The following is a 27739-nucleotide window of genomic DNA, read 5'->3' as shown; positions in this document are numbered from 1 at the left end:
TGTTTTCCTAATCCTAACCACGTTGTTTTGTTTTCCTAATCCTAACCACGTTGTTTTGTTTTCCTAATCCTAACCACGTTGTTTTGTTTTCCTAATCCTAACCACATTGTTTTTGTTTCCTTAAACCTAACCATGTTGTTTTTACACTGCATCAAAATAAGATGTTGATACATTTGTGTATGGTTTTGTACTTTATATTCTGCTACTACAAATAGGTAAAAAAACAACAACCATGATCTTCATGTTATTTTTATGACCCACAGGGTAACAGGAAGAGAGCTGAGGACAGAAGTTAGATTGATGTTCAGAGAGTCTGGCTGAGTTCACTGAGCCACTGAGTGCCCTGTAGTTGTTTTCCTTTGTTTCCTTTGGACTAAATTGACAAGAAAAAGAAGCTGTTCGTCTCCACTGACCTTTGTGACAAGCCGGAGAGAAGAAGCACTCGGTGGCGGAGCTGGATAGATGGGCCACAACTTTATCCAGAAGGTCAGCCAGCACTGAGGAGCAAAAACACGCATAAAAAATAAGCTTGTAGAGCTACAATAAAAATTGCATTAAAATAAAATCCAATTTCTGTATTCAGATATGTCAGGTGCTTTACTTCAGATATTTATAGTCGGTGGATAACATCCTGTTATGTAGGCTTTTAAGCAGCTGTAAGTGGTCTGGATACATCATTTCCCTGAGTCATCCAGCGAGCTCATAAGCATTAATAAATACCAATAAAACATATAGACAGTTTAGAAATGACGCAGCACTCGTCAAATCTCGGATGGATTTATCTCCGACAGAAAATCATGGATCAACTGCAAAAAAAAAAAAAAAAAACACATACGGAAAAACTTTCAGTGGGACTTTGTGCATCCGCTCATTTAAATTTACAGCTTCACTGCCCCCCCGAGTGTCTCTTGAGTACATGCCGCTCTCAGCCTGGCTTTTAGTGTCATATCACATTGCCGTGCAAAGAAACCACCCTCAATCACTGAAGACCTAATTGCGGGAGTAAGAGGGGAAACACAGGGCAACGAGGCTTCGAGAGAAAACACAGCAATACTACAACACCGACCTCTCACAACACAGTTAGGCCGGAAACAAAAATGAGAAGGTACGGAAACCTGCTGATTAACCAAAGTCAGGAGTTTCTAAATTGTTAATATCTTTATAATTTGTTTAGACATGTATTTGAAACACCTTTCTAACACCTTTTTGAACACCTTTACTTTAACTTGGAAAAACTTGGCAGCTGTACCGTGTGTCGTATCCAAGTGGCAACCTTCTGTGACGTCACCCGTCGGTTTGTGAACAGCTGCTTTTGGGATTTTGGCTGTCACAATCTTTTGGTTTTTTTGGAGATTTTTTTGGTTCCTGAGGACAGTATGCCCGCCCACCGATACCAGAAACCCAACAGCATGTTAATAAAACCTGGCCCGCCCCTAAACATACCTCTCTTTGAGGTCTAATTTTTAATCTGACACTCATCAGAAGGAGTGAATTGAGCTAACGACACCGTAACGATTTGTGGAAAAAAATGGATTGACGTGGTATTTAATGGGAAAATTTGAATGGGATGTCTATGCAGCCAGAATTTTCTTTTGGAGCCAGCCCCTAGTGGCCGTCAGTGGTAGTGCACTTTAAGTTTGTTTTTGTTTTTGTTGTTTTTTTTGTTTTTTTTCTTTGCCTTCACTTTTCAGACCCAGAGAGTATTTCCAATCGTTGTATTACTAATCTACAGTTTGCATTCGTTTATTTTCAGCCATAATACTAAAATGATTTGGTGTTTTCCCGGTGACAGTTTTACTTACTTTCAAACATTGTCAAAGTTTCAATTTTACATTTTTCTTACAAAAAGATGTTTTTTGGTTGGTTTTTTTTTCAAAGCCAAACGACATTACCGAGGAGAGAATTGAATGCTACAATGCTCAATTTTAAATTTCACCTGACACAAGCTCACAGGTGCACTTTTCCCCCTCATTCTATACAAATAAATATGCGAATTAGGATGTTTTGTAAACACAGCGGTGCAGCCTTACGATCATTTCACCGGCTGCCAGTTCAGAAAGGACAATGAGCGCCGATCGTAAACCAGCAGCAGGATTCACAATCGCAACTCAGTGACTCTGGTGAATGCTGCAGAGAGACCAATTAAGCGATCAATACGCTGACAAGATAGTGAGGTATCGAACGTGTAACACTTCTAATCGTAAGTGTTTTGATAAAGAGATAGTATAGTTAATCATTTTTTTCGTCTTCGGGGCTGAATGAAAGTCAAGTGATAATCACGGCGTCTTCAGACCCACAACCAGACACGAGTAAACCTTCAATAAACTGCCGAGTAAATTGGGTTAATTCAGTAGTCAGACCGTAAATGCTCCAATTTTCATCATTGAATGTTTCTTGAAAAGCGAAATACAAGGTTTTTGTGCGGTTAATGATATGCCAAATAAAATAGCACTTGTACAGCGGAGGGGAGCCTTTAAAGATAACACATCCTGATTGTGGTTCTTCCAGTGAAAAGCCTTAAATGAGCAGCAGAGAGTAAATGCTGTTACAGGCTGAGTTCAACAGAGCGCTGATGAAAGGAAGCAATCACCATACAGTACAAGCATTAATGACAAGATCGTCAGCTACCTCCTTCATTTTGAATGTATTTCTGCCTTCCTTGAATCTCAGCTATTTATTCCCCACATAGGGGGAAAGTAGGCTTAGGTGCAATTTTATCGTGGCTGTCAATGGCGATGATGAGCTCTAATAAGCATCACGGACATCACATTTATGTAAAAGTGCACCTGCATTACAATAGAAGACGTCAGCAGACGATGAAGTGCGGTTCGGTTTACTTGGATTGTATCACATAGAATTCGTTTTTTGTGCTTCTCATAATTATTAGTACACTTATTTACAAAGTGTAAAGGGAGCGACAAAAAAAAAAAGTGACGGCGTAAAAGCTAACATATTTGACTTTGTGCGTGCGGTACGAAGACGTGAAGGTGAAGCATATTCTTCATTGTAAATACTCACTTGTATGCGGAAGACTTTAAATATCACTTCAAATCAAACTTTATTTATATAGGACCTTGCAGTACAAGGTGCTTCACAATAAAATAAAGGTAAAACCATTTTTTTTAGGATAAATAAAAGAAAGAAAGAAAATAGATATACTATAAAATACGTGACATGGCAGAAAAAAAAAAAAAAAAGACAACAATGTGTAAGAATATAAAATATATATATAACAGATTACGAGAAAGTTAAAAAGGTGCGACTTTTAAAAGGTTCCCAGCAGAAATAGACAGGGAAAAGATCAGTGATCACATGTTTACTACATAGTCAAAGTAGAAACCAAAAGGAGGGTCGACTTATCTTATATCCAGAATTTAACGGGTGAAGGGCATCTCAGAGATTTTATCACTGATGGCCGTTATTGTAGCGCTTATAGCTATTAGCTACTAAAACTGTACATGGTATTCTCCCTTCTGGCTTTCTTGTCAGTGACTTGAGAATCACCACCATTTTCTTTGCATGAAGCCAAACACTCGACAACCCAGAATTAGCTTTTAGAAGTTGTTTTTTTTATTGGAGTTACTTGAAAATCTTTATTACTTTTTCTCTTTAACTTTAGATTCCTTTTGTTCGATAATGTAAATTCCCAGCGGTTCATTCTATGCCGTAGTCATTGCACACTTCAAAAATGTTGGCAGAGATATACTGTATTATCTTTATGCTACTTTATATTATCTTTTTTTTTTTTCCCTAAAAGGTAAAATGTCCTCGCTAGGGTTGCCCGAGTACAAGTAACTCACCCTCCCCAGTCAGGATGTTGGGTTTCGAAGTCATGGTTTTGCAGTAGAGTCGCCGACATTTTTCCATCCAGCTATCGTCATTCTTCGGGTCTGCCGACGAAGCCAGAAACGCGCTAATCTCAGAGTCTGTACATGAGTTGGTAAAATAAATAAATAAATAAATAAAAACTAGGTGGGAGAAAAAAAAAAATCAACATTATGCAAACGAAGTTATTAACAGGCAGTTTCGTCAATGCGTCTCCTACCCTTTGAGTTCTGGAGGCCCTCCGGTGGGTCCAGCGTGTAGCAGTGAGGCAGTGGGTCGCATGAAAACATGGGCCAGGGGTAAGGATGATCTCCCTGGAGCCAGCAGATAAAGGAAACTCAGTGACGCCCTCACAACAAGATGTACTGATGTTTTAAAACCTGCATGACTCGTGATATTTGTAATGTGTTCTTTAATTTCCACCCCCCCGACAGTCGTTTTGTCTTTTTATGTTTTATTTTTATGGGTTATTAATGCATAATTATGCTGCACTGACTGTTCGTATTAGTTTGTATTTGAATGCACTACACTAAAACTGTTTGATGGCTGCATTTTCTTTTTAAAACCGTGGAAACTGCGAGGAGGGCGGCGCCGTTACACGCCGACCCGTTGACGACTTCATTACCGAGCGATTGTTTTGCAATGAGCTGGAAGCAGTTCATGACATGGTTGTTTATATTTATGCGCCATCACTTATTGCCTCCTTTTTTTTTTTTCTTTTCTTTTTTTTGGTTCTCTCTCTCTATTCCTTCATTTGTTCCTCTTTTTCATGTCGAGTTGCAGTCATTACTCTCGTCATAACTTGTTTTTTTCTGAACTTTTGAGCTCAGCGTGTGACTCGCCAAAAATAATATGCTCTAAATGTTAATGAGATTTAGGAAGCATGCCTTTTGATCCATTTGTCTGTGCGCCCTTCACTCTTCGTGATAATCTCCTGGTGGTATTTGAGTCTACCACTCAGTGATGTGCTTCTCTGGAAAAAAAAAAAACCAAAACATGTATGTTGGGGAAAAGCGCTGATGATCGCATGGAATCATTATGCAGCTTTTAGGACTCAGAGGGATTCTGTGAGCAGCGTGGTTTGTAAATACTTGACTTTTATTTTGGGGGGGGGGGTAATTTTGTTCATAGTTTTTTCAAAAGTAAATCTCAGTTTCTTGTTCTGTCACTAATGTCACAAATAACCGTCGTTTCAGCACAATGATCTGTAAAACGTGTAGGAAACACTAAACAAATTTATACTCTCTTTAATATCATTTCCTTGACTTCAGCATAAATTAGCTCCCGTTTTGACTTTAGCATTAACAGCAACTAAATAATTAATATATATACCAAAAAAAACACAGTAAATCAGGCTGCAGGCTTCGAACACACGACTGATACGGTAATCAGTACGACAATTTTCATCTGTAATAAAAATGACCTGAATCACAGGATAGAAATGGATGAATGGGTTTTTGCGTTTGGCTCATGAGCACCAGGAATACTGTTTGTGCACACGAGGAATGGCGAGAGGAACAATTTCCCAAAGTTTTACGAAAATAGTTTTTCCACAGTTTTGGTTCTGACCACACACAAAAAAACAAAAAACATTTTGGCTCCATGAAACAACGTTAAAATGTAACAGAACTATAAATGTTTAAGTACGTTTGTCTGCTGAGATCAGTTTCTCTTTGTTTACCGGAAGATACTTTGGTATTTTGTTATTTATATTACTTATTTTAAATACTGTTGTCGATAATGTTGAATTTTTTTGGATGCAGAAAATCTCATAAAAATGTCAACCCTTTTGAAAAGCAAAGTGTCAATTATCTGTCAGTCTATTATCCATCCACCTGTTACCTGCTTCATCCACGGTATGAAACATAACCAAATGCATTTTTTGACACTAAAATGTCAAACATATGGCAAAAAACAAAAGGCAGCTGTTTTAATGTGTTCAACATTTCGCTGGTTTCTGTCTGTTGAAATAAAAAAAAAAAAAAAAAAAAAGCTGACAATTAAGTAAAAAGCATTTTGTCCCTGCGAACCACTTCGTGCTACTTTTTTTTTTTTTTAATCTCAAACCCATATTAAAGACACATATATTTCCAGTTCTCTTTCGTGCGAACATCCAAGACTTTAAAGTGCCAAAGAAGTGTCAGCATATGAAAAATGAACCGTCGAACCAGTCGAAGGTTGAACGTTAAAGCACAGCTGCTCACCTCGTCAATGGCTCGAGACGGCAGCGTCCTCTCGGACGGACCTCCCACCGCGCTGACCCGAACCAGGACATGATTCCTCTCCACCGACAGACTGTCGATGATGAACTCCCTGAGGACAGAGCAGGAGGAGAGGAGATTAACCTTTATTAAAACTCTCATTGGAGGTTTTGTAATCGCTTCCACGAGGCAGATTTAGACACCAAAAAAAAAAAAAAAAAAAAGATGTGAGGACAGTTAAATTAAGGGGGACGGACTCGAGCCCTGATGTCGTAAATGTTCAGATCGTGTGAAAAACTGAAAATAAAAGATTACGGAAAAAGTACTTGTGACCAATTATGCAAACATGGATGTGCAAGTGATAAATGTAATACTTTTCTTTGATGAGGTTGAATAAAACATTTTTTTTTTTTTTTAAATGGCACCGCACTTCTCAACTTCTGTAAGTTCCTGGGTCATGAAGGACATGAAAGACTTGGCGGAGAGTTTTAAAAAGGGTGAAGAAGGGTTTTAATGTTCGCAGCTCGGATAAGATCAGAGAATATTCTAATTACAAAGGCACTTAAGGATCGAAGGGCTGTCACCCTCGGTAGATGGGTTCTTACAGCTCAAGTAATTTGAGCTTGAAAATTTGTAATACAGAGGACAGTTTTTCTTGTTCAGTCCTCTTTCCGAGGGCGCATTTGCCAGAAACTGTAATTCACATACATTTGTTTTAAACCGTTTGTTATGGCTGAAACAAGTCAAGTAAAATTTTAATCGGTGAATTCAGGTGTTATTTATATTTAAAAAGGTAAGAAGCAAACAACAACAAAAAAAAAAACAGTAGTAAAGAGAGCAAAAGACAACAAAGGTGAATCAAAGGTTAGATGTGAAAAAAAAAAATGAAAAAAAGAAGTTTAGATGACATTGAACGGGAATAAAAAAATAAAAGAAAGAGAGGAAGGTAAAAAAGAAAAGAAAAGAGGGTATGGCGATGTCCGTGATGATGATGGGAGCTGGAGAGGGCCGGGAGATGGGAGAATAAATTAACAAGTCATTACTCTCCAAAAATTGAGCCAGCACTCAGACACGTGAAAGTGAGTTGGCATTTTGAGGGCCATTTCCATTCGTAACCAGCAGCCTCGGCTCCGTCAGCCATTACCGGGAGAGGGGGGCTCTCCAACACACACTTTCAGAAAATGGCCTCCCACCCCCCACACACACACACTTCCTCTGCGCTTCATTTCATTTTTATTTTGTGACGACGCAAACAAACAAACAATTTCTCATCCTGAGCAATGATTACATTGCCAAAATGGGGGGAGGGGAGGGAGGGGAGGGCTGTCATATCAGGATGATGCACAGGGAAGCAAAACAAAACTGTGAATGAGAGACTATTAAAAGGTCTGAATGTCTGCTGGAGGAGCCGGGACTTTTGGAGAAAACATCCAAGGTCTGGGGAAGCTGCAGGAGTCCTTCTGAACTTGGCCGTTTTGGGGGGGAGGAGCTATCTTTGGATCTGACTCAATCCGATTGGTGATACTACGTCCCCCGCCCACCGATAGTGGTAACCTGACTGCACCACAGGCCTGCCAATCAAACAGACACGCCCCCCCCCCCCCCCCCAAAACACAATATTACCGTAGTTGGAATTCATAGCAGAAGTGAAGTCACATTGACACAAACTTGGTATTTCATTTTTTTGGGGGGGGATAAAAAAAAAAAAAAAAGGAGGAAAATTGTAAAAACAATAATGACAAAATTGTCTGATCGGTGTACAATAATAGCGCGTTTGCCGTTTACGAGCTCGTACCCGTCCTCGGCGTCCGGGTCGGAGACGTTGTCCTTCTGGCTCTGCAGCAGCATGGGGCGGATGTTGTACTGGCTCTCCAGCAGCAGGAAGGAGTCCAGATTACAGCACAGCACGCTGAGCAGCCTGCGGGGCAGAAGCACACAAACAAACAAACACAAACAAAAGGCGGACTAAATACGGAGACGACTGGCAGCCCCGGAGATACTGTAGCAGAACGGCAGCGGTGAGAATTGCAAAGTGTAACTTAGCACATGCTACACAGCGGGGAGGGGGGGGGGGACATTTGGACGTTGGCTGTCTATGTCCTCTGGCCTTCTGTGTCTGCGAGGCGCTGGGTCAGTCGGTACAGTTTACCCCCCCCCCCCTCCCGTTACAGTTTGGAAACCCAAAGATACTACGTCCCGCCCACCGATAGCCGTAACCAAGTTGCACCACAGGCCTGTCAATCAAACACGACCCGCCGCCACCAAAAACGCGGCATTTTGAAGTTTGTTTTATAGTTAACGACAGAATTATTTTCAGATGGACCGCCAGGAGGCTATTAAGGAGCGGCATCAGCCAGCAAAACTGAAATAACTCGTGGAGAAATTTTATTGACTGAGAAATTCATGAGAGAAGTTGAATGGGAGTCTATGGAGGCTTTTTTTTTTGAGCCGACCTCTGGTGGCACTCGGTGGTATTGCAGCTAAAAAAAAAAAAAAAGGCACTTCTGCATCGACCTATATTTTCAGACTCGGAAGCTACGTCCACTTTTATATCCAATCTACGGTTACAGCAAGTCACAGTTATACAAGTAAAAACCTTTTTTTTTTAATTAATTATATATGTAAAATACTTCAGAGAGGAACGGAAGCGGTAGCCGCTGTCACAAGACCTTAAATTTCCCTCCCCCCTCCACCTTTTTTCCCTTCAGAGCGGCTCTTTAATTTAGACCATATTTAAGTGCTTATTAGAAAGATCCCATATGCCTGTCAAGGACGTGCAGCATTAATCACAGACCATCTAGTGAATGTTTATTGTCTACCTGCTCTCCAGACTACCGCCGCAATTAATCCTGTCAAAATTGGTCATGCATATTAAATCTGCAGCAAATTGGGTCTCTCAAGGAGGATTGGGATTACTTTTCTTTTTTTTTTTATTCACACCTAACTAGTAAAAGATCCAGGCTCGGACGTGAGACGGGCGGCACGCCGTCTTTTCTCGCGAGTAATCTGTTGATCCTGAACTCTGTCAGCATCAACCGGACATTACACTTCCTCAGCTGACAGCAACGGAGACCAGCTTCATTTCGTGGTGGACGTAGACCTCCGAAATGCCTCTCTCAGTGCGTTTCAGCATCTCCCAGACTCTCATCAACTCGACACAAATACACTTGTACGAGGTATATTTGGAAATGTTGCGCGGTATTCTTCTTTTTCTCGATTGCCATTTACCAGCATGAAAACCCAAATAGAGGAACACAGTTCTTGAGGGATTGAGGCCGCAATGACGCGTCGATCAGCTGATAAACGGGTAAACTGTAGAAGGGGGCGGGTCTAATGCATCAAAGGGAAAATCCAGCTGTTCCTTTTGGATCTTAATAACAATAAACTATAACTTTGTTTTTTTTTTCTACTGTCTTACGTTCAAGGTAATTTAAGATAAATTCGTGAATTTCTTTTTTGCATTTAATAGCATATCACTGTATTTCTAAACAGTCTTGAGTGCAAGTCGATTTTTTTTTCTTCATCGCCACGGCTCTTGGTGGACCAACGTTTTTTTATTTATTTTTTTTTATCAGAAAAAAAAAAAAATTAAAAAAAACCTGCAAATGAACGATGAAGTGAGCAGAAATGTCAGAGTTATTTCTGAACATTTAAAAGACTGTTTAAATGACCCGACTCCCACTTTTCACAAAATGTCATTTCAATGTTTAAACAGTGTGTGTTCGGAGCGCTGATGTACAAAAAAGGGTGCATGTTGTGACAGGAGTGTGTGTGTGTGTGTGTGTGTGTGTGTGTGTGTGTGTGTGTGTGTGTGTGTGTGTGTGTGTGTGTGTGTGTGTGTCAGGAGTGTGTGTTAGTCCTTGAGAGAAACATGTTTCCTTTTTTTTAAGCAGCTGCTCGGTTTCCTGACGTGCCGGGCAGCTGACTGGACTCCCGTTTGACTGACAGGTCGACTCACTCACTCTGACAGCCGCACAGCGAGAAGCTGAAAGTCTGTCAGTCCTTTTCGACCTCTCTCGGTTTGAAACAAAGAGACGGAGAACCGGGCCGACTTCCCATTTGTCTCTTTGATAGTTTTTTTGTTGTAATTTGTCTCTTTGATAGTTTTTTTGTTGTTGTTGTTGTTGTTGTCGTTTCTTTTTTTGGACCGAGTGTAGTGAAGAACAAGTGTCCAATCGGTGCCGCACTTCTTAAAAGCAAATTATGGCCCGGCAGGGGGTTTCATCCTATGATCATTTTCACAACTGTTTAATTTACTAAATTCTTCCTGGATTGGTTAACAAATCATCAGATAAGAGTACAAAGTGCCCACAATTTTACAGCTGACATAATCAAATTACTCGTTTCATCAAAACAGCAGTCTCTAACCACCCCCAAAGATCCTCAGTCCACGAGCACAGAAAAGGAGCATTTTGGTCGACGCATCCTTTGTCAAATAATCGATTATGTCAGCTAATTTTAACTGACAGGTGTCTATGAAGTCCAACAATCTTCCCCCGGAATAGTTGAAAACTCAGAATATATAACTGATTCTTTCACCAGTCCCAACAGAAAACGCTAATGTCCATGTTGCCTTTGACTCGGGATCACGCCAGCCGACGGAGCGCAGGACCGCGATGTGGACGGAGCAGTGTCACACACGTGTATGCTTCTTTCTTTCTGAGCTGTATAAACGTCTATTTATGTTTTATATGTCTATTTATGTCTGTCTGCGGTTTTGTTTTTTTTGGAGCTCGGGTGCAGTCGGCGTCTGAAACGCAGCAATTCGTCTTGTTGTCGTTCAGACCGACCGGGACGACAACGTACTCTAGTTGATGGACGCTTCGCAACAGGTTTTTACGGCAGATGATCACCTCCTCCACGAAGACCGATTACGTCCAACCGGGAGTCATCTGCCGGGCGGTGCGCGACCGATGAGCGTGCCGCGGATCGATTCGTCACGCAGATGGTCAGCTTCATACCGGGCGCTATTTAGAACGTATCACTGGAAGTCAGAAGTAGAAATTTAAAAAAAAAAAAAAAAATATTAAAAAAAATAACAAAATCGGAAAAATCCATATTAACGTGGTGCCGACTGAAATGTTGCATGAATTCATTTCTATTCAGTCACGAAATCATTTAAAAAAAAAAGACTCGACAAGCAGAAAACAAGTGATTGAGTGAATCCAGGTGTGAAAAGCCCAATTAGTAGCTGAATTTACATATTCACATCGCGACAATCAACCGTACTATTGGGACTTTGATGCTTTTTGATCAGTCGTTAAAACAAAAAGTTAATCTCTTCCACTTTGTCTTCCACCTGAGGGACGCTTTAACATCTGATTTTACGGGAGCGATAGAATAAAAACGAAAAAGTTTACCTTAATAAAAAAAAAATTTAAAAAAAAAATTCTAATTCTAATCAATTGTAATTCAGTTTGTCACGAAACCTTTCCTTCGTTTTATCACAAATGTTCCCGTCTAGGCTGAAGATATCTGTGGGAAAAAAAACTTTTCAATTCTCACACGTCAGAGCGTCATTTTAACCTTCAGACTTTTCCTACAGCACAGAAATAATGCTCCTCACCTTTTCATGTGCTGGCATGCTGTATTTTTAAAAAATATATATATATTTTTTTTAAGTTTTATGCTCTCTTTCCTGCTAATGTCCGCTGTACAAAAACAAAGCCAGGCAGCGTTGATTTTCTACAGCAAGAGAGTCGAATAAAGGCGATCCCAAACAATTCAGACAGGGGGTGGAGGAGGCGGGAAGATGAGAGCCGGTCGCCATGACAACAAAGAGGCTTTTAGCAAACGAGGAAAAAAGGGGCCGAGGGATTTTTTTTTACCTCTCATTAGCTCGTGAGGATCGAGAGGGGTGGAAAAGGTGGGCTTCTTTTGTTGTCGTTTTGCCTTTCGAGGGTGCTGCACTTCAGGAATGCCTCGGCGGGCGTTAGCACCGAGAAAAACACGGCAGGGGGGAAAAAGGTTTTGCGGCCCGAGAGTCGTGATGCAGGAGCAACGAGGCTGGCGGAGGAGCTGCTGCAGCCAAATTTATTATTTAAAATAAAAAAAAAAAAAAAGTGTCAGCAACATGCTATTTAACCTTCCTGCCTAGTTTTGCCTGTTTTACTAAAAGTTCTCGTACTTTTTCTATCAGTCATAAGTTTTAACATATTTTAAGCCTTTAAAAAAAAAAAAGATTTCTAAAATGTAGGATTTTTGCACGTTAGGGTTCGATGCCAACACAGAGGGCCGGCTCCACTTTCCTCGGTGCGACTTTTCTATTTCCAGGTGCAGTCCTAAACCTCCTTTGGCACGACAAAAGAAAAAAAAAAATGATGCTAACACATTAATCTGTAGCGTACTTTACGAGCGTTTTACACGCTTTGGCGACATACCGGGTTTGTAATAAGAGGAATCCGGAACAACAACAACAACAACAACAACAACAAAACTACGGCTGATAAAAGACCCATATTTACATATTTACACTCAGAAAATACATCCAGAAAAAGAGATTTTTCTCGGAGACAAAATGTAATGTGTAACTTATGAGTGTGACTCGTGCCATTGTCTAAAATACAAAACTTGAGTGAGTCACGTTGTCGCAGCGGGTGAAGAAGTGCTCAATCAGTACAGCGAACACAACTGTTGCGTATTTTAAATGGATTCCAGAAACACCGTCGCGCCGGCGTGAAACGAGGCCCGACAAATGGACTGTTTACTCTCGCTTCGGTCCTATTTGCTTGAAAACTGCAGAGCTCGGCTGTTTTAGAAAAAAACGACCGAACCTTTGCCATTATAATACCGATAGTTTATGAGACCTGTTTGCAAAGATCTACGTCTTAGGCGTAACCCCCCCCCCCCAAAAAAAATAACACAAACACACATATTTTCTTCTGGTAAAGAGGATCTCAACGCGTGGCTGAATTTCCTTTATGAAAATCCAACACGCGACTTTTCTTTATGTTCCACGACATCCGGGAGAATAAAATACATGCCGATGGAAGAACAACCCGCAGCCGTTATCTATTATTCATTATGCGGCATTATGTGATATATCAACCCCCCCCCCCCCCCCCACACACTCCCTCTTTCCACTGCGGTGACATAATCACACGAGGTGGTAATTTGTCTGCGTTTGACCTCAGGTGAAGTTTCCGTCTCTCATCTGACGCATAAATAAGCAAGACGAGAAACTCGCGGATAAAACCTCATGAATATACGCGCGCGACATGAAAGCTGCCGGTGAGAAAAATCACAGTTCAGCATAATGATGGTTTTTGTTGTTTTTTTTTGCAAAATTACGTTTTTTTTTTTATATATATATTTAAACCAGCTGTTTTTGTAGGATGTTCACTCACAGAACGTCCGTCAATCAGACAGCTGTTTGTTTTGTGTAATTACTTTTTAAGTTTCCTTCCTCGTTTGCGGTCGGAAAAGCAAGAAGTAAAAGGTGGCAAAACAAGTCATTTCATCGTCAAATCGGGAAATGATTTAGGAAATGAGATTTTCTTTTTTTTTTTTTTAACCAATCACAGTCGCAGTTTCGAGGCGGAACCTGTTTCGTAGGAACATCGGTACGTGGAGACGCATTAAAATGGCTAAAATCCCTGCAAAAGACTAAAGAGGAACCACAAAGTCCTGCCTTGTTGCAGGATCCGAATACACGTCGCACTTGTTTGAGCGGTTTGCTGCTCGGAGGGTCAAATTATTATTATTTTTTTTACCTGTTTCTGAAATATCTATTGCTTTGTTAAAGAAAATGGTAAATTAATTGCTCTTTGCATTTTCCCTTTTATACCTTTAAATCGTGATCCAGCTTCTGCCCTCAATCACACACAGAGGTGGCTTTGTTAATACTGTATTTATGGGAGATTTTAATTAACCCATTTATTAACCTACTTACTACACTATGTAGTTTTTAATCATATGCTTGCACTATTTCTATTTTGGCCTTTTTTCCCCCCCCTCCATGTTCTTTTTATTCTCATATTTCTTGGTACACATTGTTTATTAATCAGTGCAGTGTCCTTCTGTGTCGACGCTGCCTTGCTGATGCAATCCCCCCCCCCACCCCCTCTGGGATCAATAAAGCACACTCCGTATACCGTGCTGTCATATCCCTTCAGGCGGAGTGGGTGGGTGGGGGGGGAGGTCTGAAAATCAAATGAAAATAGGCAGCGTTGCATTGTGGGTGACGACGTGTTAGTGTTGTGAGTGTTTTGGGTTCAGCTGATGCGGCTGACATCGGTCACTGTGTAGTAGTAATAAGTACAACTGTCATGATGGGGGAAAAAAAGCTTGTAAGAATAAAACCAGGGTAAAAATAAACTGTAAATTCCCCCTTTATTTACTACATTTGATCGTCCCTCCGGGTTGTTGTTGTTGTTGTTGGGTTTTTTTTGCAATTGTCGCGTTGAAATTCTTTGATTTTGCGGCGGATTTTCTCCCCAAAAATGCGCGATGCCATTTGCTGCGTTTTAAGTTGAGTTTTATTTCAGCGGGACTTGGGAGAAACAAATTGCAAGTGGAGTTTTGTTCAAAAAAGAAAAAAGCTGCTTTGTGTCGTTAAGACTTTCAGCACAGCTTCCGTTGACGACCCTTTTTGGCGGAAAAAAAATTGACTGCTTGAAAAAAATTGGAAGCTCGCGATCGCGATTTCCCGGACGGACTGACGATTTGATGTGTTTTGATGATTAAATTAAACCTGCTTCATGAATTTTTTTTTCCCAGCTACATGTATTTTTCATAGCCCTGTCCCTGTTAAATGAGCCAAATATCCCGCGCGGGACGATACGGATGAACTGAACTTAACTGGAATAAATCTGCGTGTGAACCTTCAAAACGCTGAACTTGCGTTTTACGACCAACAAATAACCAGATTTACTGAGACCTTGTTGGTTTAAAGCGATTACGCCAATAAATCATCGTCGGACTCCACTTATCGACGGTGAAATGCTACATTTGGCTCGTCCGGCGGCCCGCGGGGAGGCGCCGAGTGCGCTGTCTGCCAGCTAATCCATCAGTCCGGGTGGTAAATGAACGAGAGCGCCTCGTTCCTTTCACTCGGCTTCTGGATGTTAATAGGAGCGGGATGAGTGACAGGAACAGACAGAGTGAGTCAGCAAGACTCCAAACGAGCCGAAGACATTGTGATTCAGAAAGAAAGAAAAAAAAAAAAAAAAAAAGGCGAAGGAATGCAAAGCAGCCGCCGGCGCTAAAAACACAACACCGCTTCGTATCCACCTCGCGCGCAATTTCAGCCGACGCTTTTAACAACCTGCAGGACGTAAAATGAGACGTTTCGGCACAATATTACAGCCTCAACTTCGGTGTTTCACCGTAACCCCGCCCCCGCTCTGAACCGCGACTGCAAAACTACAAGTCATTCTGAAATTGCTTTTCTATTTCAGAGGATTTTTCTTCACCTCTTTCCAGCACCTCTCTCTCGCTTGTTAGGAACGTCTGTTTTTCATAGGGATACCCACACACACACACACACACACACACACACACACACACACACACACACACACACACACACACACACACACACACACAAACCCGGCTTATTTCTCTCTTATCCAGAGAAATCCTTTCATCAGAGTTTTGACGTTGGGTAATCAAAGTACAAAAGAACCATGGCGGTCTGCGGCTGCCAGAGGCTGAACTGTGTGTGTGTGTGTGTGTGTGTGTGTGTGTGTGTGTGTGTGTGTGTGTGTGTGTGTGTGCGCGCGCGCCCACAAGTGTTAATCTGACAGCGTGCGTCTCCCCACTGATGTTAAGTAACATGGAAAAAGAAAAAAACAAAAACGTGTATACCAAACCCACCTCAGGCCGAATGTGTGAGACTGCTCGTAGTGGAAGAGGGACTGGATCTTCACATCCGAATTCACGGCGATCAGCCTGTCAATCAAATCCTGCGGAGTGGAATGAGAGGCTGTGACTATAAAACAAATATAAGAGGGCAAAACTGTGTGGATATTCACAATGTGTAAAGTGGAAAACGCACATCAGCCTCAGTGGAAGAAGGTGAAGTAAAAAAAACAAAAAGCGTGGGTGGTTGTGTTTGAAAAGGCAGAACAAAAATAAAAAGTGCAAACATGCCCTCAAATGGCTGAAAAAGGAACTGCGGGTACATTTTTTTATTTTATTTTATTTTTTTTTTAAATAAAAAAATTTTAAAAAAGCACTCACCGGTATGGAGGTCGGCATTTCCCTCAGGGTGTATTCACTCTTGTTGGCCAAAGGCTGTCGGCCCAGCAGCTCCCACACGGACTGGGAGGAGGACAGCAGGTTGACCAATGAGAGGAAGGACTGAAGGGACGCAAAGACGGAGACGGTCACAGAGAGGAAAAAAAAAAAAAAAAAAGCACTAAAAAAGGTCAAAACAAATCACAAAAACAAGATACACTTGGGACAAAACTCAGAATTTGAAATTCCTTAAAAGAGGAATTGTTTGAAATTTCCTGCTGGAAATAAAAAGATCAAATTATTTTCAACACTTTTATAGTAATTCTGTGGCTTCTCACACTGTTTCTGTTTGTATTTTGTTTTTTGTTTTTTAAACCTGCCAGGTGATTTGGTTTTGAGCACGAGTGAGACTGTTTTGCTGCATTGAATGATAAGTCTCCTGAACACAACTTCAGAATAAAACAGAAACAAAGAGAAATCACAGGCAAAACTAAAAAAAACTTTAAAAAAAAAAAAAAACGTGCTGGAGCCTTTAGAAAGCCTGATATTTAGAAATTCAGTTTAAAAACCGAGCAAAACTTGCTTACACTCCTCACATGATGAAATAATACGTACACACACTTTTAAACGCAGAAACGCACCGCAGCCAGAGGAATACTAAAACCACAGGAAGTCTATTTTCGATGCTCTCATCGCCGGATCGAGGGGAAAAAAAAAAAAACAGGCCGCTTACGATGGGCATCAAAGGGAAAAATAAATAAAAGGATGTACACATATATACCCGACGCTTACACAGACATAAGAGTCAGTTTTGTTTAGCAGCTTCAAAGGAAACTGATGATTAAAAACAAATCTGCAAATATCTCCATTCTTTCACGCGCTCCCGGATGTTTTGAAACGTGCTTTTCTTCATTGTACTTTGTGTATAAAAAAAAAAAAAAAAAAAAAAAAAAGAGGCCGCGACACGTACAGTGTTTGGTGTTTGCCTTTTCTGACGGGACCGTACGTTTGTAACCCGGCAGACGAGGGCAGCGGCGGTTCACGCTTCATCGGCTCCCCGTCAGAGGCCGACTTCGCGCACTGAGGCGACGGGAACACGCTCCAGCTTCAGATTACTTTTCTTTTTTTGTTTTTTTCTTTTTTTTTTTTGAGCGTGTCCTACATTGAACTTCAAACTGAAAAACAAACTCAGTCCAAAGCAAAACTGGAAAATGCAGCCGGATGCCGGAAGGAATCGTTTCTCCAGGTTTAAAAACACCGATTGAAGTAAGTAAACGACGACTGGCAAAAGTACCAACGTGAGTTGATTTCGGCTTTTTATTGTATATAACGGTAATCAATGAAAATAAATAACTGCCAGCTGTATTGATACAGACAGTAAACTGTTATAGTTCACCTATGATGGATTAAGCCAACTTAGCCAGAGGTTTTTAAATCACTTGAAGCACGTCAATAAAAATGGAAACAAAAAGATACAAAAAAATCAACAAATGAGCAAAATTTTATGAAAATATTCCAGGTTTTAGTACCACATGTTGACACAGAGTAAATTTACAAGAGACAGAATTTGTGGTTCATCTTTTTTTTTATACACACACACACACACACACACACACACACACCCCAAATACCTTGAGGCAGCTCCTGTCTATGGGGTCCATGGGTGTCGGTTTGGGACGGACCACCCGGACGTCTTCGCTGCCGCACTCCAGAACGGACCACAGCTCGACGACCAGCGCCCGCACGAAACCTGCAACACGACGACGGCACAGCGGTTCGGAGAAACTGAAGATTTGAGATCTCAGGTGTCAAGATTGTAATAATGAAAAGATCCCGATTTTACAACGTGTAAAACCGATATCTACTTTTTTTTTGGGGGGGGGGGGGGTGATTTCAAAACGAGCATTCAAAAAAAAGTCAAAATATTTATTAAAATAACTCAAATATTATAAAAGAGGAGGTTGTTTTTTCTTCCAACGGGTTTTTCTTGTCACATCACAAACTCTCTTAAATCCTTACAACACCTGAAACACCTCATTTGTGCTTCTTTCTTCCATCCGCTTATCCCGACACGAAACGATTCGACAAATAAATACATAAATAAATAGATAAAACACATCCCTCCCCGGGCCGCCCGAAGTCTGCCTCGTACCGGATCTGCCCCGGCAGCCGCTCGGAGCGGCAGCCTCGAGCATCGCAGCCGGCGAGTGTTTGCTCGCTTTGTTTGTTTGCCGGTTGGTTTTGTTTGTGCGGGTACCTGAACGGTGCAGAGCCGCGACCCCCGGGGCGGTCGCCGCCACCTGCGTCACCATCACCCCGTATCCGAACTTCTCACAGCGGCTCACCTTCGGGGAAGAAAACAAAACAAAAAAACAAAACAAAAAAAAACACTGAGAAAATCCCATCATCTCCTAGAAAACGAAAATGTCAGCGGTTCATCTCGACAGTTTTCCGCTTGTATTCATCCCAAAACAAAAACAAACAAAAAAAAGGAGCAGAATGAAAACAAATAATAAAGGACGAGTGTAACAAAAAAATATATATAAATTTTAAAAAAAAAGAAAAATATAAAGGCAACACGTAATGTAAATCGGAGCGCAGCGGGGAAATGAAATTGCAAATTGATTTTGGGGTGCGCGGGCCCTTCATTAATTACAACACAATGTCACAACCAAAAATAGCCAAAATATAATTACCTTCCGTAATCAAAGCGAAATGCAAAACGAGCAAAGCAATTACAAGGGTGCGTAAACAATGGCAGCAAATGAAGCCCGCGGGGGGGGGGGGGGGGGGGGGGGGGGGGGATTAGTTTAAGGTTTGCACCGAGACTGTTAAAGAGCGTGTTGCGAGGCTCCAAGTCTGAATCGTGCGTGCTTCAGTCGAAGCCGACTGGCGAATGCTAAACAGACTTCGGGGGAGGAGGACGTGACCGCGGCCTCGAGGAGGAGCGGGGATGAACAAATTACCACTTTTTTTTTAAGGAATAGTTTGAAAGATACACCGTAACTCTGTATTTTTTTTTTGTTTTTTTTTATTATTATTTGTTGTTGTTGTTGTTGCTCTACAGACTACAGGCTGGATATAAAAGTGTCCGTAGCTTCCGGGTCTGAAAAATGAGGCCGATGCGGAAGTTTGCAGAAGCTGCAGTACCGTCGAGTGCCGCTAGAGGGTCGGCTCCAAAACAAAAAAAGACTCCATAGACTCCCGTTCAACTTCTGTCATGAAATACAAAGTCAATAACATTTCTCCACGAGTTGTCTCGGTGTCGTTAGCAAAAGTCGCTCCTTCTTATTTGTTTTCTGGCGGTCCGTCTGAAAATAATCCCGTCGTTAATTAGAAAATAAGCTTCGAAAAGACGTGGGGTTTTTTTTGTTGGTTTTTTTTTGGAGGGGGAGGGGGCGGGCGTTCCTGTTTGATTGACAGGCCCCGGAACGCGGTATCGTCGGGTTTCCGATCAGATCGAGTCGGATCAACCGCTGGCTCCACCCCTCCCCCGAGCTCGTCCAAAATATGGTCACTATCGTTTACAGAACGATCGGGACGAGCAAGATGGCGACGGCCAAAATCCGCCATGTAAACTACAGGAACGGACGGGGCCGTTTAAAACAGCAGAGTTTTAAAATGGAGGCACACAATACTGAGAAATGGACCGACAGCAACGTCCAGGCTTTATAAACAGTTTATAAACATCGGAAGAAATATATATATATATATATATAAAAACAGTTACAGAAAGTCTAAATTTCAAATGTTTTTCTTGCGGCCCAATTTTCGCCTATTTCTCTTCTGTTTTGTTTGTCTTTTCTTTTTTTTTCTTTTTTTATCTCCAGCAGTGATTACATTTCAGAAATTCCCGCAGCCCTGTTGCCTTACAGCTCTCCGTGTCTTATTGGATTACCGTAACTCAAGTCGGAATCACTCGAGCGGCATAAAATGACTTTTGGCGCCTTGATAGCATCGGGAAGGATTAAAAACGACCCGCTGCCAAAGTTAATTCTTCCAGGACGTCCATAAAGGTGATGAAACGGCGCCATCAATCTGTACGAGTGTCCCGGCCGTCTAAAAAAAAAAAAAAAAAAAAACTCACCTCTGCTGGTTGCTATGACGACGTCACAATAGGTCTGACGAGCTTATTATTTAAACTTAAAATCCACTGCCAGTGCTTTTACAACTGAATTACTTGCTGTTGTTTTTTTTAATAATTGCAATAAGAGCGGTCAATACAGTTGCAGGTTGTGTGAGTTGATGCGTGTGTGTGTGTGTGTGTGTGTGTGTGTGTGTGTGTGTGTGTGTGTGTGTGTGTGTGTGTGTGTGTGTTGCAAAGAAAATAAAAGTAAGATAACGGGACAGATGGGATCAAGACTGACCGAGGATCTGTCGCAGGACTTTTGACACGGAGGACGGATAAAACGATTCGGTTTAAAGACAAAACATCGTCGTTTCGGATGGAAAAAGAAAGAGGAAGACACGTAGCCAAAACCGAGGTTACGCTTTGCGTCGCTACCTGCAGTTTCCTGGTGAAGCGTGAGAACATGTAGGAGATGCACTCGTTGATGGCTCCCGTCTGCTGGAGCAGCAGGAGGCCTTTGGGAGTCGCGGCGAAGTTCAGCAGGCTGTCCAACAACGTCTCCTCCCAGACGAGTCTGGTCCCCCCCCAAAAAAAAAACAAACAAAAGGACGGTTAACCTGCCGTCCTAAGAAACACAATGTTCAAGTCACTGTGAGTCAAATCAATATATCATCAACGCACTTCGTCCTCGGGGTGTGTTCAAGTATTTTGAGGTTAGATTCACACTTTTTCTTGGTTCTTTACCGACGTTTGGCCGTTCTTATCATTACGCCTTGTTTTACCTGCCTCATTGCGCAAACGCTGAAAAGATATCGAGTTGGGGGTTTTTTTTGGGGGGGGGGGAACTTGCGTTTACATTTGACGAGACAGTTGTTGTAAAGCTGTAAACGTGGAAATCCAAACAATTATCAAAATTCTCCGTCTCTGTGGCGAAAGTCACTATACGGCCTCTATAACACCTCCATCACGACTAATCACGCCTCTAAGTCCAGGTGTGTGTGTGTGCGTGTGTGTGTGTGTGTGTGAAGCCTCACATGTTCTGCAGCTCTTGGGTTCCAGCACCACTGGCTCCAGGTACCGGGGTGGGAACTCTTTCTGACAAAGAAGTGGTCTAGAAGTAAAAAAACAAATAAAAGGTATTAAATCAAGATGATCACTTTGAAGATTTAGACCAGATTTATTCCATCGTCGCACCATAATCCCGACACAGCGGGAGACTAAGAAGGAGCTTCTCTGCTCCGGTCTTGAAATAAAATGTTACTCTGCTGGATCTGCGACATCGTGAGACGGACAAAAATCCGTCAGGATTCAAGTTACGCGTTCGTGTCCGCGGGCTGCCGCGACATCGACGAGCGACTACGACTCGATCGGTTAAAGTCGGCCCTTGATAAATGAGCTCATAACCGGCAAAGTATTAAGTTTGTAAAAGTCCTTCCAACACATAGTTTTGTGTTACGAACTATCTGGTGCATCAAGTTAAGTGAAAGATTTCTAAGTGTGTTTTTGTTTTTTGTTTTTTTCTACGTCACTTTTTTATTTTCAAAATTGTTTGACCTCGTTGTTTCTTTATCCAATTTTTTTCTGGACTTAACTTCTAGTTCACGATTGGACTATTTTTTTTTTTGTCTTAATGAGTGTTTCTCGCCTCTTTTTTTTAAAAAAAAAAACCCAATATTACAGTAATTAGGAACAAACAACGGCTTAAACCCTTTACATGTTAGTGGTTCACAAGATGAATGAGGAAACAGCAATATTTCATCTACATTAATCTGAATTAAAAAAAAGTCTGACAAAAACAAAAAAAACTACCGTCATCTGACCTCATTGTTTATGTTTCTTGGGGACAAAATTCCAATCACACGCCTCACCATCAACTCTACATGCAGATGTGGATTTGCGATATTACTCAGCACACCGTGTCCCGTGTGTCAGCGCATTACGTCCATGTGGATGATTAATATTTAACACATTCTGGGTAAAGTCTGGAGGAAGTGAGACGTGGAAACTGATGTCGAAGGGACTCATTCTGGTTAATTTTTAAAGTGGTTATACAGGAAAAACAAAAAATACATAAATGGTGTTTTATTACTGAAGCAGTGCCACTACATGACTTCCATGTGTTTTGCAGAGGTGGTTGGGAGTTTTTTGGTTTTTTTCCCCCCGAGTTTTGTTCTCAAGTACAAAAAAAAAAATCGATCGTGACTCTTTTTCCGTTATGACAGAAGCAGTTTTCCCCAAAAAGCGAAATGAAGCCGATTATGATGGTTCGTTAATTCCTCCCCATTTGCAAGAAATGGTTGACGGTTTTTTCAGGATGAATAAAGAAACAAGTGGTGCTTTCATCAAGCCGATGAAACATGACCGGAGTATTCTAGCCGGTGAAACTGATCATTAGACGTCGATAACCCTCCATTAAATAAAGATTTACGTATGAAATTAAGCTACGATCTCTTACGATGTTATGACGGGCTTATGGTCTTATTTCTTGTATTAAACAACCGTACGATGCAGCAACACCAGCATTAAAATGCTCCACTGTTTACTAATGTGTTTATTAATTCATGTTTCTCAGATATTTTGCTGTGGTAACTTGACTGCATCACGGGCCTGTCAATCAAACAGACACGCCCCTCCACCCCTTCCAAAATATGACATTTTTGAGGCCTAATATCTAATTAGTGACGGGATTATTTTCAGATGGACCAACAGAAAACTAATAACAAGGCGTGACTTTAGTGAATGACACCATTATGACTCGTGGAAAACATTTACTGACTTTGTATTTCACGAGAGAAATTGAATGGGAGTCAATGGTAGTCGGAGGCTTTTTGGAGCCGAGCCCCCGGTGGCCCTCGGTGGTACTGCACTTTAAGGCACTTCTGCATCGGCGTAATTATTTTCCAAACCTGGAGCTAACTTCCCCTTTTTATGTACAGTCTATTACGACAAACAAACAACAGACTGTGTCGGGAGATTTATCCAACTAAAGTTAGTTATTTTTCTTCTTTTTTTTTTAATGCCAGTGATCGAGTGTTAAATCCTTCAAATGAGGCGGCGGTACCTTTTTCCAGGCGGCGGCCACGGCTTTGTGCAGGCCGTAGGGTCGGAGCACCTGCAGACCCTCGCAGGTGTTGTACATCTGCCGGCAGACGAAGATGAAGGCGCCGCATAACGCGGGCGACACTTCGGATTCCCTCAGAGACGGCAGCCCGTTATCCAGCAGCCGAAGGGTGAACCGCACGACCACGTCAGCGGCAAAAGTTCTGCACAGGAAAAGAGGTGAAGAGGAGTTATGATGTCCTTCAGTGTTTGTTTGTTTTTTTCCTTTTGTTGTTTTCTAAATGTAAAAATACATTCTAGTGCTTAGAGACACGTTTAAAGTTTCTTCAATTTGAATTTATCATATTTACGGGTGTCTAAACGACGTATCTGGATTCCTCGAGTGGTAACATACGGCCCGACTTCAATGAGGAGGAGAAATATGAAGAGTCGCTCCGTTTACGTCATTTCAGAGCTCCTTATTGGCGACGCGAACGCAAACCGTAAAAGACCTCGGAAAGCTTTTCAGCTCGAGTTAATTCTGGGTGAAAAATCTCTGGAGGGAAAGTTCCTCTCAAGAAAGTTCTTTAAACATTCAAACATTCAGTTTGTGGCGGAAAAGGGAAAAAAATAAGATCTGCAATTATATTTGCAAAAAGAAAAAAAACAACGGTGACAGAAAGTATAAATTTCATGTTTTTCTTGCCGTCCAATTTTCACCCATTTCTCTTCTCTCTTTTTAAAAAAAAAATTTTATTATCTCATCAGCTGTGATTAAACTTCACAATTCCCACAGCTCTGTGGTCCACAGCTCTATATCTAATTGGATTACTGTAACCTTTCCTTTTGTTGTTTTCTAAATATAAAAAAAAAATACATTTTAGTGCAGTAAAAAAAAAAAAAAAGTATTCCTGTTAGAAACACGTTTAAAGTTTCTTGGACTTGAATTTATCATATTTCTCTCGAACGCATTTCTGGGCGAGCTGGTATCCGAGGAGACGTGAAAGTGTCAAGCTTTGGGCAAATACATCGTGGCTAATGCACAACAACGGGCTGTTGTCGAAACACACTGAACCAGACTACATGCCGGTCAGGGTCAGGAATATAAAACTACCTCGAGGTCATAGAGAAGCTCTTATACAACTTTTTTTTTTCTTTTTTTTTTTTTGCCGTAATAATATTCTAGATCATTTTCAGAGACTCACAAACCAGCAGCATCCTCTTGGTTTAATTTGCTCTCTGTGCAGAAGCGGCAGAATTATATTGCGCAAATTTAAACTCTTACACCGAAGCCAGGTAAAAATGTAATTTATTCGTTCCTCCCCCCTCTTCAAAAAGACAAAATTAGAATACTTCGATCGCGCCGGCTCACCTGTCGCCGTGGCCCACGAGCAGGTTCTTCTCGTACAGGAAGAGAGATAATCCTCTGTCGGTGTTGGCGATGCGAGCCAGGACGTCGGCGATGAGAGTCAGCGTGGCTGCGGGAGATTTTAAGGTCACCTGGGGGAAAAAAAATTAAAAAAAAATACATAAACACACATCTGACATCATCAGAAAAACATATTCAATTTCAGAAGGCAATTTCTTAATAATTACCAACAGATAATTGTGGAGGTAACAATCGTCTTTTGTAAAAGATAACGGTAAAATAAAGTGTGAATGTACTGAAAATATTTTTTTTGTTTTAATGAATATCTGTATTTGGCTTTCTTGTCCTGATATTATGTTAATTTTTTTGTTGGGGGTGTCGTTGTTTTTTTCCATCATGTGACTTTACCTGCTCCCATGTGTAGGGGCTGCCTGCTGATTGGTTCATACTGATCATGTGACTACTGACCACCAGATACAAGAAACAGCCAGTAGTATTTTCTATTTGATGTTTTGTTGTTTTTGCTACGTAGTTTTTAAATCTATCTGTCTATAAATATATAAATATATATATATATAAATAAAGCATAGTGAGCAGGAGGACATTCACCTATTTACTCGCAGTACAAACTCTCAATTTCAAACTTTCCACATGTAACATTTTGTATACATGAATCAATATCATGTTTGGGTTTTATATCTGCATATAAGTGTGTGTGTGTGTGTGTGTGTGTGTGTGTGTGTGTGTGTGTTTGACCTGCTGTCCATTGAGCAGCGCTATAACCGGGGCCAGTAGCGTCTCTATGACGGGAGTCTGGTGGAGACACTCAGCGGCGCATTCAGTCCTCTCGCAGAGCATCCAGATTACCTCCATCACCAGACCGCTGGGCGACAGGGAGTCTGAACATTAAAACGCACGCGTCAGCAACTTTTACATCTCAACTGACATGCATTTAACGGTGTACATTTTATTCGTCTGAATTACACGCGCACGTGTATTTATGTAATAATATTCAGACCCTTTACAGCTGTTGTTTTTTTAGATCAAATAAAATTGTTGGTGGGTTTTATGTCAGAGTGGAAATGATTTAAACTTTTATAGTATTGAGATTAAAAAAAAATTTATATATATGACAATTGCTTTTCAAACTTCACACACACACCTGTAAAAACATTAAAACCATCATATAACTGCAGTTAAACATAAAAAAAAGAGAGAAAAGATCATTTTTAAGATGAAAACAAAATTACAAAAGCAAACACTGACTTATGAACATTTAAATCCAAAATATTTCACCTTCCTGTCAAACTCTTAAAAAAAACAAAAAAAAACCTTCATTAATATTTTACATGTACCGATTGCATTCTGCGGCATCGTGACGCCGCACCAAAATAATCTCTCCAGCACAATGGGCGTGACGTCCCATTGCACAGGTGGTAAAACATTCAAATAAATCTATGATGCCCGTCCAGCGTGACAATCCTCTGAAAAAAATCAAAGGAAGGGGATCGCTAATTGATCCCCGGCAGTAAAGTCGCTACTGTGTTAATTCCTGAGAACAAATGGGGACAATAAAGTCGATCCAGGAGACGACTGGCGTGACTCAGTACAAGGTTGAGAGATAAAAAAAATATGAGTGTTGGGGAGTGCTGTTACAACTCATCGGGAGGGGTCACTGGATTCGTCCTCTGTACCTGATTCCTGATTGTCAGTGTGAGCAGAAGCCAAGGAGGAGAGTCAGGGACGTAGTTTATATATGGTGTGTGTGTGTGTGTGTGTGTGTGTGTGTGTGTGTGTGTGTGTGTGTGTGTGTGTGTGTGTGTGTGTGTGTGTGTGTTTGTGGGTGGTGCCCCACCTGCGTGCGAGGCGTCGCCTCGCAGAGGCTCGGGGTGTTGATAAGTGATGTTAATCAGGATGACCACCAGGTCCGTCAGGCTCACTGGGTCTGAAACAAACATCGGAAATGAGTCAGACGGGGACACTTAAAAAAAAAAAAAAAATTTAAATAAAAATAGAGAGGGGAAAATAGTGTAAGTCAGAAGTTTTAAGGAGCCTCGGAGATGGGAATTATTGCGTACTTTGCTCTGGATATTACGTGAAGAATGAGTTTTAAAAAAAAATGTCTGATGTTAGCAAAAAAAAAAAAAAAAAAATGGCTCAAAAATGCAATTTTTGTTGTTGTTTTTAAGCTCAAAAATACGACAAACAATTCCTGTTTTACACGGAGACACACGAGGAGAGCTGCTGCCGCTGCTGCTGCTGCTGTTCAGACCTTATCAGAGTTTGGTCTGAACAAACAAGTCAATCTTTTTGAGAGAAAAGTACATTCAATTTTCAGATTCTCTGACCGATTAAATGATGAAGAGAAATAATAAATGTAAACATTACGTTAGATACAGTAGATATAAAGTAGATGGCGTGATGTGATATTCTTTCTATTTAGTCATTTATAATGTAAAGAATATTGTGGCATTATTGAAAAAAAACCCAGCGACGGCTGTAATGTTTGAATTATTACATTAGACCTGAGTGATGCCATGAATGTTAAAAAAAAATTTTTTTTTAAAAATACATAAAATAATCTAAAATAATCTAAAATAAAATCCCAAATACATGAGCAGGTGTAAAATAACACCTGTTGTTGTGGGGAAAAAATGGATAATATGAAGAAGAAGAAAAAACATTTGAAGTCATTAAAACAGCAGAAAATCTTTAAAAAAAAAAAAAAAAAAAAAAATTATAATTATGTGCAGACAGCTGAAAACAACAGGGGAAACTTCAGCCAAGTGACACATTATGACACATAGGTGGTTCAGGGGGAGTCCAACTTCAAGGTGTGGAGGAACTGAAGGTCTCCACCCACAGTGAGGACCTGATGGATATAATATTTAATGGCAGCAATTTGATTGCGCAAGAGCGATTATTAATTTAAAGAAGTTACGATGCAGAGACAGCAGATTGTTGTGTCATTGTTTTCATGAGTGGTTAAGATGGAGGAGGGCGGAACGACGGGAGCGGTGTTACGATACGCTGATCGGACACATTCCTCCCCGAAAC

At 41.0% G+C, this 27739-nt stretch overlaps 1 protein-coding gene across 2 annotated transcripts in view; it reads right to left on the bottom strand.

The window, feature by feature from the left end:
• The window catches only part of tbc1d32 (TBC1 domain family, member 32), a 58194-nt gene that overhangs the window by 22237 nt on the left and 8218 nt on the right, over positions 1-27739 (bottom strand). For both annotated transcript variants that reach the window (XM_069172370.1, XM_069172371.1), the window contains exons 14-28: positions 26538-26627; positions 25439-25581; positions 24686-24813; positions 23336-23537; positions 21309-21385; positions 20710-20848; positions 18463-18550; positions 17837-17955; positions 16209-16328; positions 15843-15931; positions 7822-7944; positions 6030-6138; positions 4046-4139; positions 3801-3926; positions 414-497 (exon numbers count right to left, since the gene is read on the bottom strand). In XM_069172370.1, coding sequence (XP_069028471.1) covers positions 414-497; positions 3801-3926; positions 4046-4139; positions 6030-6138; positions 7822-7944; positions 15843-15931; positions 16209-16328; positions 17837-17955; positions 18463-18550; positions 20710-20848; positions 21309-21385; positions 23336-23537; positions 24686-24813; positions 25439-25581; positions 26538-26627 — 1731 coding nt within the window. The remainder of the gene's footprint in view (positions 1-413; positions 498-3800; positions 3927-4045; positions 4140-6029; positions 6139-7821; positions 7945-15842; positions 15932-16208; positions 16329-17836; positions 17956-18462; positions 18551-20709; positions 20849-21308; positions 21386-23335; positions 23538-24685; positions 24814-25438; positions 25582-26537; positions 26628-27739) is intronic.

The sequence above is a fragment of the Embiotoca jacksoni genome, unplaced genomic scaffold (assembly GCF_022577435.1).
Source record: "Embiotoca jacksoni isolate LCO1_2020_lvr unplaced genomic scaffold, fEmbJac1.0.p SCAF_52, whole genome shotgun sequence".
Taxonomy (NCBI): Eukaryota; Metazoa; Chordata; class Actinopteri; family Embiotocidae; genus Embiotoca; species Embiotoca jacksoni.
This window is presented reverse-complemented; position numbering and strand designations above follow the sequence as displayed.